This window comes from Gigantopelta aegis, chromosome 1 (assembly GCF_016097555.1).
Source record: "Gigantopelta aegis isolate Gae_Host chromosome 1, Gae_host_genome, whole genome shotgun sequence".
Lineage (NCBI taxonomy): Eukaryota > Metazoa > Mollusca > Gastropoda > Neomphalida > Peltospiridae > Gigantopelta > Gigantopelta aegis.
Genome location: NC_054699.1, coordinates 40,445,838 through 40,464,882, shown reverse-complemented (window position 1 = coordinate 40,464,882; position 19,045 = coordinate 40,445,838). Strand labels below are relative to the sequence as shown.

General features: G+C 42.3%; 1 protein-coding gene across 2 annotated transcripts; it reads left to right on the top strand.

Moving 5' to 3' along the window:
* Positions 1–1,379: 1,379 nt before the first annotated feature.
* LOC121374992 (fatty acid desaturase DES3-like) lies at positions 1,380–19,044 on the top strand. 2 transcript variants are annotated; one of them, XM_041502176.1, is made up of 2 exons: positions 1,380–1,542; positions 15,798–19,044. In XM_041502176.1, exons 1-2 carry the CDS (start codon positions 1,474–1,476, stop codon positions 16,983–16,985), a joined length of 1,257 nt encoding a protein of 418 aa, XP_041358110.1. In that variant the 5' UTR covers positions 1,380–1,473; the 3' UTR covers positions 16,986–19,044. The 2 variants fall into 2 exon arrangements, with proteins under 2 accessions (XP_041358110.1, XP_041358119.1); XM_041502185.1 differs by lacking the exon at positions 1,380–1,542 and adding an exon at positions 4,498–4,726.
* The last annotated feature ends 1 nt before the right edge of the window (position 19,045 follows it).

The following is a 19,045-nucleotide window of genomic DNA, read 5'->3' as shown; positions in this document are numbered from 1 at the left end:
GTCAAGTAGCCTTGTGCTTGAAACATGTATGGGGTTCCTGTAAAAAAAAAAAGTTCTCAAATTTTGTGCGAAACTAGGGTGTTGTAAAAACATCTAGTTACACCGAAAATGAGCCGTGAAAGGTACCATTTTCTTCAGTTAATACTTTGAGGTAGGGGTTGTAGCCTAGTACAGTAGTACTGACATTTATGGGTCATAGTTTGGTTCTTATGTTGCATATAATTATAGTGTTTTTAAAGACAAACGTTAACATGGTCGGCTATGGGATTTTATTTGATATAGTACAACCTAGACCAATCTATGTGACGTAGCCTAATGTGACGTAGCTTATATTACGTTTAAGGGCGTCGACTACTTGATCAGGGGCGGGATTTAGCACAGACATCGCTTGAGGTGCTTGCGTCGCAGGATCGAACCACCTCTGTGGATCCATTCAACTGATTGGGTTTTTCCTCGTTCCAACCAGTGCATCACAACTGGACAAAGGCCGTGGCATGTGCTTTCCTGTCTGTGGGAAAGTGCATATAAAAGATCCCTTGCTGCTAATTGAAAACCTTTGATGACTACGTGTCAGAATTGCCAAATGTTTGGCATCCAATAGCCACGGGGGCGGGACGTAGCCCAGTGGTAATAGCGTTCGCTCGATGCGCGGTCGGTCTGGGATCGATCCCCGTCGGTGGGCCCATTGTGCTATGTCTGATATATCAAAGGCCGTGGTGTGCACTATCCTGTCTGTGGGATGATGCATATAAAAGATCCCTTGCTGCTAATCGAAAAGAGTAGCCTATGAAGTGGCGACACCCGGTTTCCTCGCTCAATATTTGTGTGGTCCTTAACAATATGTCTGACGCCATATAACCGTAAATAAAATGTGTTGAGTGCGTCATTAAATAAAACATTTCCTTCCTTCCTCCCAGTAGCCGATGAGTAATTAATCAAGGTGCTCCCTTGGTGTCGTTGAACAAAACAATCTTTATGCCAACCTATGTGACGTAGCCTAGTGTGACGTAGCCTAGGTTTAAGGGTTGAAAGGCAATCCCTTTCCAAATTTTCTAAATCCGACCCGGCATTTACTACGTGATCAACTGAACTTGAATCAGTCGTCTGATTATTAAAATATATCCAACCATTGCCTCGCTACTTAGACCCAGTGAACTGTCAGTGCTATGTATTTATTTATATTTATATATTTATATTTATATTATAAATACACATAAATACACAAATACTCTTACAGTTTCCTCCTAATGAAGTACCCGGCACCTAAGCCGTAAGCTGCGCGTGGGCAGTTTCAGCAGCAGAAGCAGACGCGGAGACCAATTTACGCGCGGTTCTTTGGCATCCATCGATCTATACTACCAGTGCGCGGAGAGCGCGCGCGGCTATCGTTTATTCTTTTAATACCAGCAGTGACCAGTCAATGACATTTCCGCGCAGACTGCTAGCAGAATAGTCCGCGCGCCGGCGATCAATATGGCGCTCCCTAGACCTGTGCCTGGTTCTCATTCCTCGAAGCAAGCGTCGGAACACCAGGTTCTGGAGGTAAGAGTGTTAGCTTGATCACCTAGGTCTGTACAACGCTGTCCGGTTGGGGGGGGGCTATACAATTTGTGCATGGTTTTCCGTAGCATCTTATGAGTCGTATAGTCATCTGGTAACAATATAAATGATACACGTATAGTAATATTGGGTAACAATATAAACAATACACGAAGACTAGGAGCCATTTCTGTAAAAATCTGTCCGGTTTTGGGGGCTATACAATTTGTGCATGGTTTTCCGTAGCATCTTATGAGTCGTATAGTCATCTGGTAACAATATAAGTGATACACGTATAGTAATATTTAGTAACAATATAAGTAATACACGTATAGTAATATTGAGTAACAATATAAATAATACACGTATAGTTATATTGAGTAACAATATAAATAATGCACGTATAGTCATATTGAGTAACAATATAAATAATGCACGTATAGTCATATCTGGTAACAATATAAATGATACACGTAGAGTAATATTGGGTAACAATATAAACAATACACGAAGAGTAGGAGCCATTTCTGTAAAAAGCTGTCCGGTTTTGGGGCCGATTCAATTTGTGAGTAGTTTTCCGCAGCTTCGTACGAGTCATATTGGGTAACAATATAAAACAAAACACGTAGCGTAGGCGCGATTTCTGAAAACTAGTAGGAGGGTTGAATGCTTTTCATCAATATTAACAATTATAGGCCCTAGTCGTTTAAGTAGAAAGCAGTGTTAAGATTCCGTTAATTTCAGCGAGTGTTGTATACGTACACAGTTACATGCATACATAAGTACATTTTATAAGAGTCTCAGTGCCCGAGCAGGCGGAGGGTGGGGGTCTGGGGATCTAGCCCCCCCCCCCCATCCACCCCCAATAATTATCAATAAAAAATATTATTGGTAATAAATCTAATGGCAGAGATTAATTTTACTTGTAGAATGCAGGAAATTGCATTTCAGGGCATCTAGTTATCAACATTGTACAGGGGAGCCTACCCCGAATCCCACTAGAAACTTTGCTTTGCATCCTCGATCTATCAGCCCCCCCCCCCCCCCCCCCCCCCCCAATGTCTACTTGCTTCTGCCGTGCCTGTCGAGTGGTTACGGTGGTGGTCTGGGAACTGCGGGCCATTCGGTGCCTAAGGTTCAAATCCCAGCAACGGTAATGAGAAACTATTTGCGAGGCCTGTGCTTTTATTTTTTTTACCGACACACCCACACACACACACACACACACACACACACATATCTTGCATACAGATGCAAAAAAAAAGGAGGAAAGAAATGGTATTTAACGAGGCACTCAACACATTTTATTTACGGTTATATGGCGTCGGACCACACAGATATTGAGGGAGGAAACCCGCTGTCGCCATTCACGGGATACTATTTTTGATTAGCAGCAAGGGTTCTTTTATATGCACTATCCCATAGACAGATAGCACACACCACAGCTTTTGATGTACCAGTCGTGGTGCGCTGGCTGGAACGAGAATAGGTCAATAGATCCACCGACGGGGTGCCCCTATGAACAATGAAATATGTATATAGCACAGTGATAAAGCGCTCGCCTGATGCGTGGTCAATCTAGGATCGTTCCCCGTCAGTGGGCCCATTGATACCAAATGTTTCATATCCAATAGCATTAATATGCTCTAGTGGTAATAATACTAATATACCAGTCACTGGCTGGAACGAAAGTTGGTTCATATGCCATTTTACTGTTAGTCCCCCACCCGCGTAAAATATTTCCTGGACCCGCCCCTGGTTCCTGGATATCTGCCCTACATATGGTTTACATGGTCGCTCGCTCTACAGTTACCCACATTGCTGGATGAACCGGTTAACGACGCCTGTTACCAATATGTTGTATACGTGCACAGTGTGCCGTCACAATAGTCCGTCATTTATCGTTACTATTTGTATTACTCTTAAAATCGATGCATTTTATTGTGTATGCGTGTTTGTGTAGTGTGTGTACATGTATGTATCTTTGTAGTTGGGATGTTTTGTGGAGGTTGGGTGTGTGTGTGTGTGTGTGTGAGATGCATTCTTGGAACGAACGAGCATGGAAGGCGCAAGACACTAGGTGGTTCGGGTGCATGTCCCCCGGGTATTTTTGAAATCTAGAAGCTCTGAAATTGCAGCCATTTCAGGAAGGTTACATACTTAAAACATCAACATCAATAACCGCTAGCTGCGGCCCATGTGTAGGACTAAGGAGCGGGACGTAGTCCAGTGGTAAAGCGCTCGCTTGATGCCCGTCGGTGGCCCCATTGGCCTATTTCTCGTTCCAGCCAGTGCACCACGACTGGTATATCAAAGGCCGTGATATGTGTCGTCCTGTCTGTGAGAAAATGCATAAAAGAGGTACTAATGGAAACAAATGTAGCGGGTGTTTTCTCTAAGACTAAGACAAAACATTTCCTTCCTTCTCCCCGGCTGTCTCTTGCGCTATACACCCATGTCCCAAAAGGTCTATGCACAATATTGAATATTGCAAAATAACATGGGCAAAACACAGCCAGAAAGCTTACCATTAAACACACACATTGTTTTAATTCTTCACCATTTCCTGGAAGTGAATATATGAACCATAACATGTATCACAATTAGGAATTATAGATAGTATAGTGGACCGTCGTTAATTAACTCTCACCCGGAAGTCAACTGTGTAGTGAGACCTACGTTTATGACCTTGCTTTAATTGGCCACCATCATCGGCCAATAGAATCAGTGATTTATGAGATAACCATATGGAGTTTTTAGATTTGCGAGTATTATTGTCTATTTGATCCCGCAAAAATGAAACATTTGCGGGCATCAAATAGACAATAACACCCGCAACTCTAAAAACTCCATATGGTTATGTCCATTGTAAACTGAATCGTTTTTTCTACAGAAATAATTGTATATTTGACATTTCTTGAAAAAAATACCTGGCTACAATCTAACTGTAGACCCTTGAATCGTCAACTTCGCCTGTTCCAATTGCTAATGACGTCACTTTCTAATGACGTCATTAGCTTTCCGGGTGTTATTGTCTATTTGATCCCGGAAAAAGAATGTAATTAACCAATCACAATACAGAGCACACGACAGTCAGTTTACAATGCAGGATAAATTGTAAATACAACCTGTGTTTAAAAAAAGAAAAAAAGAAAAGAAAACAAGTTTCATTGGTTGACAAGACTTGGTAAGTAGGCCTAAGGCATTTAATATTTGGCAAAATGGCAGCTGTGTATGTGCTCACATTTATTATTATTATTATTATTTTTAAATCTTCTTCTTCTCCGTATTGAACCACCTCTCCACAGTGGCACAGGTGCACCAAGGACTATGTCCTTGCAGATATAGTAAACACAAATTCCACTGGAATGTGTATAAATATTTGAATAGATTTTCCATTTGGAATGGGATTTAGACGCAACGAGACTTGAATAACCGAGACTAAAATCCGAACCAAAATGTTAACAACTACTGTCCGAACCAAATTGTTAACAATTACAAAAAATTACTCTCCTACCTTTAATTACCGTTACATTTCCCCCAAATTTTGTCCACACACAAGCTGTGAAAAAACCATTACAGTGACACAGCTTCCACATATGAGGCTATAACGATGTCGCCAGTATCGACTTTGCTGAGATAGCATAGGGCAAAATACAAGCAGCTTTCAGCCGTCTGCCATTTTGCTTTTTTATGGAATATTCTTCAAGAGGGGTGAAAGCCTCCAAAGTACGTGACATAATTAATATAAAATCAATGATCTTTAGTGGTATATTTAAACAAACAAAAAATATTTTCAAAAATTAATATGACGTCATCACGTTTGCTTTTATATCATAATATGTTATGACGTTACTAGCTTAAGTATGTCACCTATATCGACTTCGCTGAGATCGCATAGGGCAAAAAGCATGTAATTTTGTGCCGGCTGCCATTTTGCCTTTTTATGGAATACTCTTCCAGAGGGGTGAAAGGATATGACTTAATCTAATAACGTCATAACATGTTATAATATAAAAGCAAACGTGAAGATGTCATGTTATTTGTTTTTTATTTTTTGTTTGTTTAAAGATACCACTAGAAAACATTGATTTTATAGTGTTTACGTAACATACTTTGGAGGCTTTCACCCCTCTAGAAGAGTAATTCCATAAAAAAAAGCAAAATGGCAGACGGAAGAAAACTGCATGCATGGGCGGATCCAGGACATATATTTTTGAGGGTGGGGTGGGACTAAGAAAAAAAGGGGGCACATTGGCTCGTTAAAAGGGCATCTTAATAAAAGTTATATATCAGCACATTACTTGATGTAAAATCTCGATGTCGATCAACCGTTTGCTCATGAATAGGGCCTATTCAGTAGACGCTCAGTAGCTAACGACTCTCAGAGACTACGATCTGGTTTCTCCCGATGTGTGTGTGTGTGTGTGTGGGGGGGGGGGGGGGTCCCTGGGGGATTTAAAAAAATGGATGGCTTTAAACGCCTGTTCTTGGCATATGAATCGCAAAATTAGCCATTTTTAAACAATAATTTTAAAACTATTTTAAGCATTATTTTGCATAGTATTATGACCCAAGAATGTGTTTTATCCCCTTGGCATCTTGATAGCAAAATTACCTATTTTCAGACAGTGATCACTTCCTCTTTTTGAGTTTTATAACAAAATTGTTTTTATTTAGAAGAGTTCAAACCCGTTAATCTTTGATCTCAATTATTAAATCATGAATTTTAGCATTGACTGGGGGCGGAAGAACAGGAAGGGAGGCCCGGGGAAAAGCCATAGAATCAACTTTGCTTCGTATACAAGTATGACTATCATATCTTTCTTTGTAATTTGCATTTGATAACCTTTTTAAAGGGCACTATTTTAGGGATGGATCTGTCTAGGTAGGTCAGATATAGCCTTAGTCTCGCCTACAAACAAACAAACAAACAAAACCCCCAACAAAACAAACAAAAAACAACAAAAAACAAACAAACCAAATACAAAGGGGTACTTGTAAGCACTTGAAAATTATAACTTTAAAGGGCACTATTCTAGGGACTGGTCTGTTTAGGTAGAGCAGTTATACATATTTAAAAAAAAACCCGATACAAAGGGGAATTTGTAAATTATAGCTGTAAAGGACACTATTCCAGAGACAGCTGCTTAGATAGGGCAGATATACATGAAAATGACAGTAAATGAAAATTGGTAATTAAAAAAATCTGTAAATTGAATTTCAAAGCAAAATCTATACGGCTATCATTATGCAACTTTGATAACGTAACTATAAGGCGCTCATTACTCGCGTTAGACAATGTGGTGAAACTCAGTAACACACACATCTGCAAACTTGCGCATACACGCACAACTTAACTTCATGCAGCTAAAAATACTTACATGCAAAACATTTTAAGGGGGGTGGGGGTGGGGACGCGTCCCAACTAGAAAAGGATACCCGCACCCCACCTCTTTTTTGGAAGGCGAATTAATATATATATTGCTGGTTCATCCAGTTAATGGCATCTTCCGACGCTCACGGTGTATAATGTAGACTGGATGCGGCGCGTTCGTGTGATCCGACAATAAAATAAAATTAAAAAATCGATATGTACGTTAATTTCAACGAGAGCGTCTGGACATGTTGCGATGCGTGCGTCTGCTAAAAGCATGCGGCCAGCCGCAGTGAAATAATCGTATGTATATGGTATAATATACTGATGGGAAGAAATAAAGGATCACGCGAGTAGTAACATCAAATGTAGACTACAACCAAAAATCTTCGTCCACAAGTATCAGGAAATTATCCGTGTTACTGGATGTCAACCCCCACAGTACTGACATGCAGTGTCACAATATATCTCTGTATTTTATACAGACGTAACTACTCCAGTAGTGAATTACATTTGGTCTCAAATACCATGCGGTCCCTTATTTCTTTCCATCAGTATATATATATATAATATATGCCCCAAACGCATCGGACACAAAGATCGCACCACACGCACGCGCCGCTTGCAGTCTGCACGAGCGTTTACTCCTGCAGTTGTTTGCATCGACCTTTTTTTTAAATTTCATTTAAACGTATTTTTGTGCTTCTATCCAATTATGGTTCAAGCACGCTGTCCTTGACACACCTCGGCTATCTGGGCTGTCTGACCAGGACAGTAGGTTAGTTGTTGGTTAGTTAGTGGTTAGTGAGAAAGAAGAGGGTGTAGTGGTCTTACACCAACCATTTGAGTCGTTAAAACTCGCTCTGAGTGTGAGCCTGTACCGGGCTGCGAACCCTGTACCTACCAGCCTTTATTATGTTCGATGGTTTAACCACGACACCACCGAGGCCGGCTGACGAACTAACCAGCAGGTCCGGTCAAAGAGTGTCCATTACTCGCCCGGGAAGCGCCGGCTGTCGTCGGAAAGACGCGTTATCGATCACCGGCAACCAATTTACCCGTTTTCGTAACTATCTAACCCTGACAGACGGAGACTCTCACTCGCTCACTGGTGCTGCCTCTTCGACGTAAAAAACGTCACACACACAGAGATATAATTTATATATTCTACTATGAACGCGTGCAAGATTCTCACGGATTACAAACGCATGAACATCGGAACTTTGGCCCTGTGCATGGGCGAACCGCTGTGCTTGTTGTAGTGGACGATGATGTTTTGTTGCACGTTCTTGCTGTAACGTCGGCACCGTCGTCTGACCTGCGTGGAATCTTACGTCGACAGTTTGCGTTAAGATCTACGTATTTAAAGTAGGTACCGCTGCGTCGCCATTGATATTATCCATGCATGTCGTCTGCTATGGCTTAATTTAACATGTCATTCTTCATTTCAGTTTATTTTGAAAGTGAAGTTTGTTTTGTTTAACGACGCCACTAGAGCATATTGATCTATTAATCATCGGCTATTGGATGTCAAACATTAGGTAATTTTGACTTATAATCTTTAGAGAGGGAACCCGGTACATTTTTCCATTAGTAGCAAAGCATTTTTTATATGCACCATCCCACAGACAGGATAGCACATACCACGGCCCTTGATATAACCAGTCGTGGTGCACTGGCTGGGACGAGAATTAGCCCGATGGGCCCACCGACGGGGATCGATCCCAGACTAACAGCATATCAAGCGAGCGCTTTACCACTGGGCTACACCCCGCCCCTTTTTCAAGTTGCTTTTTTTGTTGTTTTATTGTTAATTCGTGCTTTAAATTATATTCACATACGGTCCAATTCTGTTTCGCATATATGACTCCCCGTTGTTTGCGGTTAACGTTATTGTTATATTTCAGTGACATAAAATAAATAGAGAATATTAAGTGTGTTTGAAAACACGAGTTGTAATACAAACGGTATCACGCGGAAACGAGTATAGTATTTTATTTATTACACCACACATCAATAAACGAAAATAGTAACGAATTACCTCCAAAATAACTAAACAAGCAGGGACGGCGGAAGCAAGTAGACAAGGGGGGGGGGGGGGGGGGGGCTGACTGAGATCGAGGTCACAAAGCAAAGTTTCTAGGGAGTTCTGGGGTATGCACCCGCGTAAAATTCGTCTCTGCCATAAGATTTACTACCAATATTATTTTTCATTCAGAATTGTCTATCAATGAAGTTTACGTTAAAAAAAAAAAACCTAACAAGGGCTGGACGTAGCCCAGTGGTAAAGCGCTCGCTTGTGGCGCGGTCGGTTTGGGACTGATCCCCGTCGGTGGGCCCATTAGGCTATTTCTCGTTGAAGCCAGTGCACCACGACTGGTATATCAACAGCTGTGGTATTTGCTATCCTGTCTGTGGGATATGAAAATAAAAGATCCCTTGCTACTAATGGAAAAATGTAGCGGTTTTTCTCTCTAAGACTATATGTCAAAATGACCGCATGTCTGCCATCCAATAGCCGATGTTTGATAAATCAATGTGCTCTGAAAACAAAACAAAAAATAAAATTAAACAATATTATAAGGCTAAACAAAATGATTAACATATATATTTTGTTAAATTATGCTGCTAACATTAATTATAATAACTGATAGTTGGGGTTTTTTTTTTTTTTTTTTTTTAAATGTGAATGGAAAGAACCATGCGCACACGTTTTGCATGAACATCAATGCGGAGTAGTACAGTGTAACACAGGCGATCACCCGATCAGAGGTGACGGTCATGACCTCCCAAAAGGCATATTCCACAGTGGGTACAGCGATAAATATCACATGGGTGTAATAAATTATCTATCAAAATTTAAAGGACGTGCATAGCGTCATTTTGATAAATTGAAGGTATGGCTTATTTACTATAGCTTTTTAACGAACGGTTATGTTTTATATTGTCATGTTAAAAGTTGAAATATCAGTTACACTACTATTTTATTAATTTAATTTAATTTAATTTTTAATTTTGGGTGGGGTGGTAGGGGGTGGGGACTAATTAAATAACATTGACTAGTCTTAATGTTTCGGATGCATGAGGTCGGATATTTCATTACAGCTGGCTGTATTCAATTTAGAGAAGAAAATGCTCGTAAATTGTGAGTGGTATATTTTAATATTGATAGGTGCACGTACGTGTAATATACATCTATGCGCGTATATATCCAGTTTGTCGTGTCGTGCGCTCTATTGGGTTGGAACGTTTTGAACGCGTCTGTCGTGTAGTGAATTATACCAGCCGTTGTTGCAGATATACATACCAATGGTCTGTCTGATTGATTTCTCCAAGGAAATCAAAGATTTCGTTTATGATGGCGTCTGCGTGCATGTCTATCGATCATGTAGTAAATATCAAACGTGATGAAACTCCGTCGTTTTGAAGAGAACGGTTTGAGCTCACGCCTTCTGTTAAGTTTTTTTTTGGGGGGTGGGGTGGAGGGTGGGGGTTCGTACAATATTACTTAGTGAAGGCTTCGTATATACTGGGTGCGGTGCGTGCGTGCGGTTTGACTATTACTTCTGGTGCATCTGCCTCCTGCATTGTGGGCATATACACAACTTGCGATTTTTTTTTTTATCGCGGCTGGCCGCATGCGTTTTGCTAGTGCACGGGGCACGTTATGTCAATACTTTTCTTTAGAAGAACCACACATTCTACGTCCTTTCGGACTAGCATTTTGCAGACACACGCATCGCACGCATCCAGTCTGTATTTCGATTTTTTTTTTTTTTTTTTTTTTTTTTTTAAACCAATCTATATGAACCATAGGAAAAACAAGTTATTTAAAAAAAAAAAAACACCCCAAAACATTCTCCATGTCCAGCTGGGACGGGACGTAGCCCAGGTGGTAAAGCGCTCACCTGCTGCGCGGTCGGTCTAGGATCGATTCTCGTCGGTGGGTCCATTGGACTATTTCTCGTTCTAGCCAGTGCAACAAGTCTGTGGTATATACTATCCTGTCTGTGGGATACTGCATATGAAAGATCCCTTGTTACTAATCGGAAAGAGTAACGCAATGTGATCTTTAAAGGGATATGCCCTAGTTTTTAAACACTAAGATATATTTTTGACTATTATGGCCGTTTTTGATAACTGAAATCATACTTTACTTACATTTTATGGTTTAGATTATCAGTTTCCGTACATTCGAAGTGTCTTTGGTCATCCTGGTGTTTTTAATATCACAAAATGCATTTCTCATATTGTTAAAAACGCACGTGCGTCTGAGAAGTAACAGTTATGGAGTCGAGTTTTAGTCCGTTTTCAGAAGATATTTCACCATTTCAAAGTCACAGACTCATGTTTCACTCAATTGTAACTTTATCCAAATGTGTTTCAGGTTTGTAGATTAAATAAACTTAGTTTTAATTTTCACGGGTTGAAACTCGGGTATGTCCATATGTCCAACGCCATATAACCACAAAAATATAACATTCCTTCCTCCCTTCCATATCTCCCCCCCCCCCCCCATTCTCTCTCTCTCTCTCTCTCTCTGTCCGTGCATACGCGCGAACGTGTCTTTGCCCCGTATGTGTGTTTACACGTGTTATGTCATTAGACTCATTATGTACTCTGTTAACCTGCATTTTATATAACACCGATATGTTTTATATATTTCTGTAATCCCAAGTGAATGCAAATATTGATTTCAATTAATGTGACTAATTAACATCTGCTAGTCGTGAATACTGAACTTGGAATTGAAACCCAGACCGCCATTATAGCCCAACAGGCTGGTGTGCAATATTAAGCGAACAAAGCCTCGTAATAAGATGAAGCGGGGTCGCTTCCGTGCTAGATAAATGGAAGAAAAAGCCACTTCCGTGTTTACAGACAACATTATTCCCTCGTGGGGACAGGAGAAAAAAATAAAATAAAAAAATAATCAGAATTGATTCCTTGAAGGAAATTAAGATTAATTTTTTTGTTCTTGTTGGAATCGATAACTTAAAAAAGAAAGAAAAAAACAAACAATGCTTTTATCCACAAAGCTGGCCTGTGGGAACCGGGACAGGGGTGAGGATGGGCTGGGGTTTTTTTATAGTGTTTTTTTGTTGTTGTTTTTTTTTTGGGGGGGGGGGGGGGTGGGGGGTTGCTACAAACATTATATAAAAATACCCTTTAGAACACTATAACTTAAAATACCTTTTAACCCACTATAACATGTATGCATGTCGTTAGTAACGAGGTATTTTGGCTGTTGAACCCATTGTAACTTACTATGGGTTCAACAGCCAAAATACCTCCCTCCACCCCCACCCCCGGAACACGCACCTGTAGTTTTAGTCGTTACAAAGGCTCTACTAGTGGGAAAGTGGTTACTACGGCAACGAAGCACACTTCCACCAAAGCCAGCGGCGAAGTTTGTTTTAGGTAAAGCCATTGATTTAAATGTCAGTTCCATTTGAAAATGTCACGCTGTCTGTGACACTAGTTTTTACGTGCCTATATCCACAGAGGTTCAGGCACGCCCACCTCGGATTTAATCTCTGACTTCGCCAGTGACTAACTCCGGGGCAGAAACAGAAAAAAAAGTAAAGTTTGTTTTATTTAACGACGCCACTAGAGCACATTGATTTTTAATCTTATCATCGGCTATTGGACGTCAAACATATGGTCATTCTGACACTATTTTTAGAGGAAACCCGCTGTCGCCACATAGGCTACTCTTTTTTACGACAGGCAGCAAGGGATCTTTTATTTGCGCTTCCCACAGGCAGGATAGCACAAACCATGGCCTTTGTTGAACCAGTTATGGATCACTGGTCGGTGCAAGTGGTTTTACACCTACCCATTGAGCCTTGCGGAGCACTCACTCAGGGTTTGGAGTCGGTATCTGGATTAAAAATCCCATGACTCGACTGGGATCTGAACCCAGTACCTACCAGCCTGTAGACCGATGGCCTAACCAAGATGCCACCGAGCCCGGTACACTGGCAGATGGTGTACATGAGGTGTACATGAGGGATCTTTTATTTGCACTTCCCACAGGCAGGATAGCACAAACCATGGCCTTTGTTGAACCAGTTATGGATCACTGGTCGGTGCAAGTGGTTTTACACCTACCCATTGAGCCTTGCGGAGCACTCACTCAGGGTTTGGAGTCGGTATCTGGATTAAAAATCCCATGCCTCGACTGGGATCCGAACCCAGTACCTACCAGCCTGTAGACCGATGGCCTGCCACGACGCCACCGAGGCCGGTCTCTTCAAAACAGTGTCAAAATGACCATATGTTTGACGTCCAATAGCCGATGATAAGATAAAAAATCAATGTGCTCTAGTGGCGTCGTTAAATAAAACAAACTTTACTTTACTTTGTCCTTATTAGGGTGCGGGGTTTAACTCAGTCGGTTGAGTGCTCGCTTGAGGTGCCTGCGTCGTAGGATCGAACCACCTCAGTGGATCCATTCAGCTGATTGGGTTTTTTTCCTCGTCCCAGCCAGTGTACCACAACTGGACAAAGGCCGTGGCATGTGATTTCCTGTGTCTTTGAGAAAGTGCATATAAAAGAGCCCTTGCTGCATTAGGAAAAACGTAGCGAGTTTCCTCTGATGACTACATTCAATAGCCTATGATTAAGTAATGTGCTCTAGCGGTGTCGTTAAGCAAAACAAACTTCTAGTCCTTATTACTAGGCCAACTAAGTTAATAATCACTCAAATAGCTCCTTAAGTGTACTTTCGATGAAGCGTTCAATTCAAGCGCCAAATTACTTCATGAAAACTGCGCAAATGTTTTTTTTTTGTATTCAAAATTCAATAGCACTGCAAATGCTCTCTCCCCCCCCCCCCCCCCCCCCCCCCCGCTTCCGACCCCGGTCAGGCTGCTTGTGCTCTCTTGCACCATCCCCTCTCCCACACGCCCCAACCTCTTTTCCTGTTCTGGACGAAGGAGCCGACGTTAAGTCGACACCTGCGCCCATGACAGGTGTGCGCTACAACAGCTTGCTCTGAATGTGCACGTTCAGCCTTATGACCTGACCTGACCTCTTTTGTTGCTGTTCTCTCCTTGGTAACATCCTGTTTGCCGTATTACGTGACTAGGACATTGTATAATTGGATGTGATCACGTACACATGAGATTGTGTGTATTGTTATCTCCAGTGTGCACGTAGAACAGCTACTACACACATAATCACTGTAACAAAATATTACTGTTTTTGGTTTGGTTTAGGAGTTTGTTGGGATTGGGTTTGTTGTCTTGCTTTGGTGTGGTTTGGTTTAGTGGCTTTCGTTTTTTCTTGTTCTTTTCATTATTATTATTATTATTTAAATCTGCATTTCCAAAAAAGAAAAAAGGCCAATCCTATGGACGTTAGGATTTGCAAATTAATCTTTTAAAACCTCCACCAATATATTGGCTCTGACTTGACTTCTCAACTTATACAAGGGTAAAGACTACCAACTGCCACGACGAGGTTGGCCAACGACTGTCAAGCCTACGAGTCAGAATTGCCAAATGTCTGACATCCAATAGCCGATGATTAATTATTCAGTGCGCTCCAGTGGTGTCGTTAAACAAAACAAACTCTTACAACACTTTCTACGTCTGTCCAGCTGCTAGTCTGAGCACTCTTACAACTCGGGGGCGGGATTTAGCTCAGTTGAGTGCTCGCTTAAGGTGCTTGCGTCGCGGGATCAAAACACCTCGGTGGATCCATTCAGCTGATTTTTTTTTCTCGTTCCATTTCATTTCAACTATTTTCGTGCTTCTTTCCAATTAAGGTTCAAGCACGCTGTCCTGGGCACACACCTCAGCTATCTGGGCTGTCTGTCCAGGACATTGGGTTAGTGGTTAGTGGAAAGAAGAGGGTGTGTTGGCCTAACATCTATCCACTGTGCCCTTAAGAACTCGCTCTGGGTTGGAGCCGGTACCGGGCTGCGAACCCTGTACCTACCAGCCTGTAGTCCGATGGCTTAACCACGATGCCACCAAGGCCGGTTTCTCGTTCCAACCAGTGCACCACAACTGGACAAAGGCCGTGGTATGTGCTTTCCTGTCTGTGGGAAAGTGCTTATTATCCTTATAAAAGATCCCTTGCTGCATTAGGACAAATCTAGAGGGTTTCCTCTGATGACTATGAGTCAGAATTACCAAATGTTGACATCCAATAGCCGATGGTTAATTAGTCAATGTGCTCTAGTGGTGTCATTAAACAAAACAAACTCTTACAACTCGATTCTCGTCACATACAACCGATTAGTCGTTAATCTGAGCACACCCGACGTAAGTCGGGAGTTGGGGAAATTACAGCGCAACCGTAGTTGGCTAACTCCGTCGTGACAGTTGACAGTCTGACCCTAGCATTGCTATGTCCATACTTGCAACAAAAAGGACGCGTGTGACCGTCAATAGTGCCCTCAGAACGTGATAAAATAGGGGGCAATCTTGGGAGACCAACCACGAAGGCCCACAATGGGCAAACTAAGTCAAAATTACTCTAATAGCTCCATTTCTTTTCAATGAACCGTTTCAAAGTATGCGCCAAATTACCTCATAAAAACTGCACATTTTTATTTTTTTATTTTGGACTTAATCCTTCGGGACATTCAAAATACAATAGCAACACAAATACCTCCGCCCGCTACCAACCCCTGTCGGGCTGCTGGTGCTTTCCCTCCTCCCACCAACCCCAAACACTTTCCTGTCCTGGACGGAGGAACCGGCATGGGTCGACACTTGCCCCCATGACAGGCGTGTGCTACAACCGCTTGCTCTGAATGTGCACGTTAAGCTTTATGACCTGACCTGACCTGACCTGACCTTCCGATTGTGTTATCAGTATTTGTATTTTATAACCATTAATCACATACACCTCTCTTTCTATTCAGATACTTGGCAATAAGACGACCAACGGAGCCGCTCTGTGGGTTTTACTTATGTCAGGAGCCGTTGCCATGGGGACAGAATCGAACACCGTGGAATACGTGAAGGACAAGGTCGCGGCAACGCCGGACGCGAACACGAACACGAACGCGAACACCGCCACGAAGAGCGCCGACGAGACGAACTTCCCATCCATCATCGAGATCAAGAAGACCATCCCGCCCCACTGTTTCGAGCCCTGCGTCGCCACCTCCTTCTACTACGCGGCCAAAGATCTCTTCATGGTTGCCTTGCTGTACGCCGCATCCGAGGCCATGTGGCAGGTCTTGCCGGCGTACGTGGCGTTGGCGCTGACGCCGCTCTACTGGCTACTGCAGGGCACCTACCTGTGGGCGATCTTCGTCGTCGGCCACGACTGCGGCCACGACTCGTTCTCGAAGAGCGTCCCGCTCAACGACGTTGTCGGCACCGTGCTGCACACGCTGGTGTTCGCGCCGTACTACTGCTGGAAGCTGTCGCACCGCCACCACCACAAGAACACGGGCAACATCGACCGCGACGAGGTCTTCTACCCGATCCGCTCCGACGACGGCAGCAAGGGCATGCAGGCGCTGCCGGGGTTCGGCCTCGGGGTCGCCTGGTTCATCTACCTGATGACGGGCTACCACGACCGCCCTGTCTGCCACTTCAACCCGCTGGACGCGCTCTTCAAACGGCACGTCGCCGGCTGCGCCGTCTCCGTGGCCAGCATCGCCGTCTGGTGCCTGGTGCTGTGGCGCTACGTGAGCGCGTTCGGCGCCGCGAGCTTCGCCTACCACTACGCCGTGCCGCTGTTCGTCTCGACGACGTACCTGGTGATCGTCACGTTCCTGCACCACAACGAGGTGGAGATTCCCTGGTACGCCGACTCCGAGTGGAGGAACGTCAAGGGTCAGATCAGCTCCGTCGACCGCGACTACGGCTGGTGCCACGAGCTCACGCACAACATCGGCACGCACCAGATCCACCACCTGTTCCCCAAGATCCCGCACTACCACCTGGAGGAGGCCACACGTCACTTCCGGAAGACGTTTCCGGACCTGGTGCATATATGCAACGAGCCCATCATACCGGCGTTTGTGCGCATGTTCAAGACCTTCGTACAACAGCACGTGATAGGAAAAGACGTCGTTATACATATATACAAGAAGTAGGGTCTGAATGGTAATAATTAGCGGTGTGATGATAATTAGATCTCCAATCTTGACGAATTATCATGTGATGTATATTTATTGCATTTGCAAACCTTCGATTATGTTCGCTAAGCGTTCAAATGATCATCGGAAATCTTCGTTTAGGCTTATGGTGAGGCACCAAGTGCCTCACACGAGGACGCGGAGCGCCCGAGTTGCTTAGTGGGGTCCGGGGGCATATTGGGACCGTCCCCCGATCCCACATTGCTTACGGACCTACATCGGCCAAATTAAAAAAAAAAAAACTTTTTTTTTAAATTTCCTGTTAACAGCCGGGCATTTACATGTGTTTGGCATCTATTTAATGCAGACAAATTACGTAATAATGGAATAGCCTAAAAATCGCGGTAAAGATTAAAGAAAATGATTTTTTTTATATATTTCTAATGTTTTAATAGTAGATTTAGTACTCTCGTTGTGTAAGTAAATCCATCCTACGCTATTATAAACAAGACAATTTAAAGTTTCATTCATCACCACCGTACATTGTTTTTACATGACTATAAACCTTCCCTTCTATGATGTCACATTGATCCGATATCGGCGCTTGGCGAACATAATCGAACATTTTCAACTAATATTTATTGCTTCCAGTGGGGTAATTCGGAGATAAGAATGGTCTTCCATCGACGATTGGTTGATTTTGTTTTAATTAAACGGCCAATCAACGATGGGCGAACCAGTGGCATAATATACATTATTCTGTCGTACCATTTGTAGATATACATATTTGTTTTTGGATGGTAGAGATTCACATATAATGTATGTGGTTATTACACAACGAGGTTTCATAGTATGGGAATTGTACATTGTATTGAAGTTTGTTAATTGTATTTCTCGGAGTGAAAGTTGAAAAGTAACAGATGTGTTTAGGTAGATAAGAAATATTTTTGAGATCGGGGATTGCTTTTGGGCATTATATATATATATATATTATATTTTATTTTATTTTATTTTTGGTGGGGGGGGGGGGGGGGGGGATTACAACCCAAAAGTGATTGAGATTGGGAGTTCCGACCTTAAAGTGACTGATCAGGGAACATTTTGTTCAGTTTGAACTTTCGCATCGCGATTCACTAGGCGTGTTTCAGAGATCGTTTCACAATTTTAAAACATTAAAAAGTAGTTGCTAATCAATTTTAATAGACTAGAAGAATCGCTAATCAAGACTTTGAAAGCAAAATGTTCCCTGTTGAAATATGGAATGTAGAATTGCATCCCTATATGATTGAGATAGGAAACTGCCACCCTAAAGCGACTGAAATAGGGAATTATATCCCTATGTGAAATGGGGAATTATATCCCTATGTGATTAAAATAGTGATTAATAAGTTACCATGATAGGGAATTACATCTAATGTGATTGAGGTAGGATATTACAACTTATGTGACTGAGGTGGAAAATTACAATCACCATGTGACTGAGATATGGAGGTAAAAAAAACTAATGTTATTTAAATGTGGAATTACATCCCTATAGTGATTTTGAAATAGGGAATTACCACCCTATAGTGATTGAAGTAGGGAAATACAACCGATAAGTTACTATGATAGGAATTACATCCCTAAAGTGATTAAGGTAGGGAATTACAACTCTCGGATGACTGAGATGGGGAATTACGACCATTGAGTTACTATGGTGGGGAATTGAAATCCTTGAGTGATTGAGATAGGGAATTACGATCATTACGTTATTATGACAGGGATAACTGAGATGGGGATTTACGACCATTAAGTTACTATGGTAGGGAATTGAAACCCTTGAGTGACTGAGATAGGGAATTACAATCATTACATTATTATGATAGGGATTTACAACCCTTGAGTTGTTATGGTAATTATAGCTTTTATGCAGTATATACAGTGTGGTTTAGAGATCTGGGGCCTATTTCAATAAACATCGTAAGTTTACGTCTGCTATTAGCAGTTATACCGGTCGTGCGTTTACACGTGTTTGGCATCTATTTCACGCAGAAAATTGCTTCATTACGGAAGTTGGAGCATTTTAAGGACAAAAGAAA

Excerpts from the sequence above, each read along its gene's own strand:
- LOC121374992 (XM_041502176.1), top strand. The coding sequence starts at position 1,474 with ATGGCGCTCCCTAGACCTGTGCCTGGTTCTCATTCCTCGAAGCAAGCG. Across the intron at positions 1,543-15,797 it reads CGGAACACCAGGTTCTGGAG|ATACTTGGCAATAAGACGAC; the intron begins GTAAGAGTGTTA and ends CTTTCTATTCAG.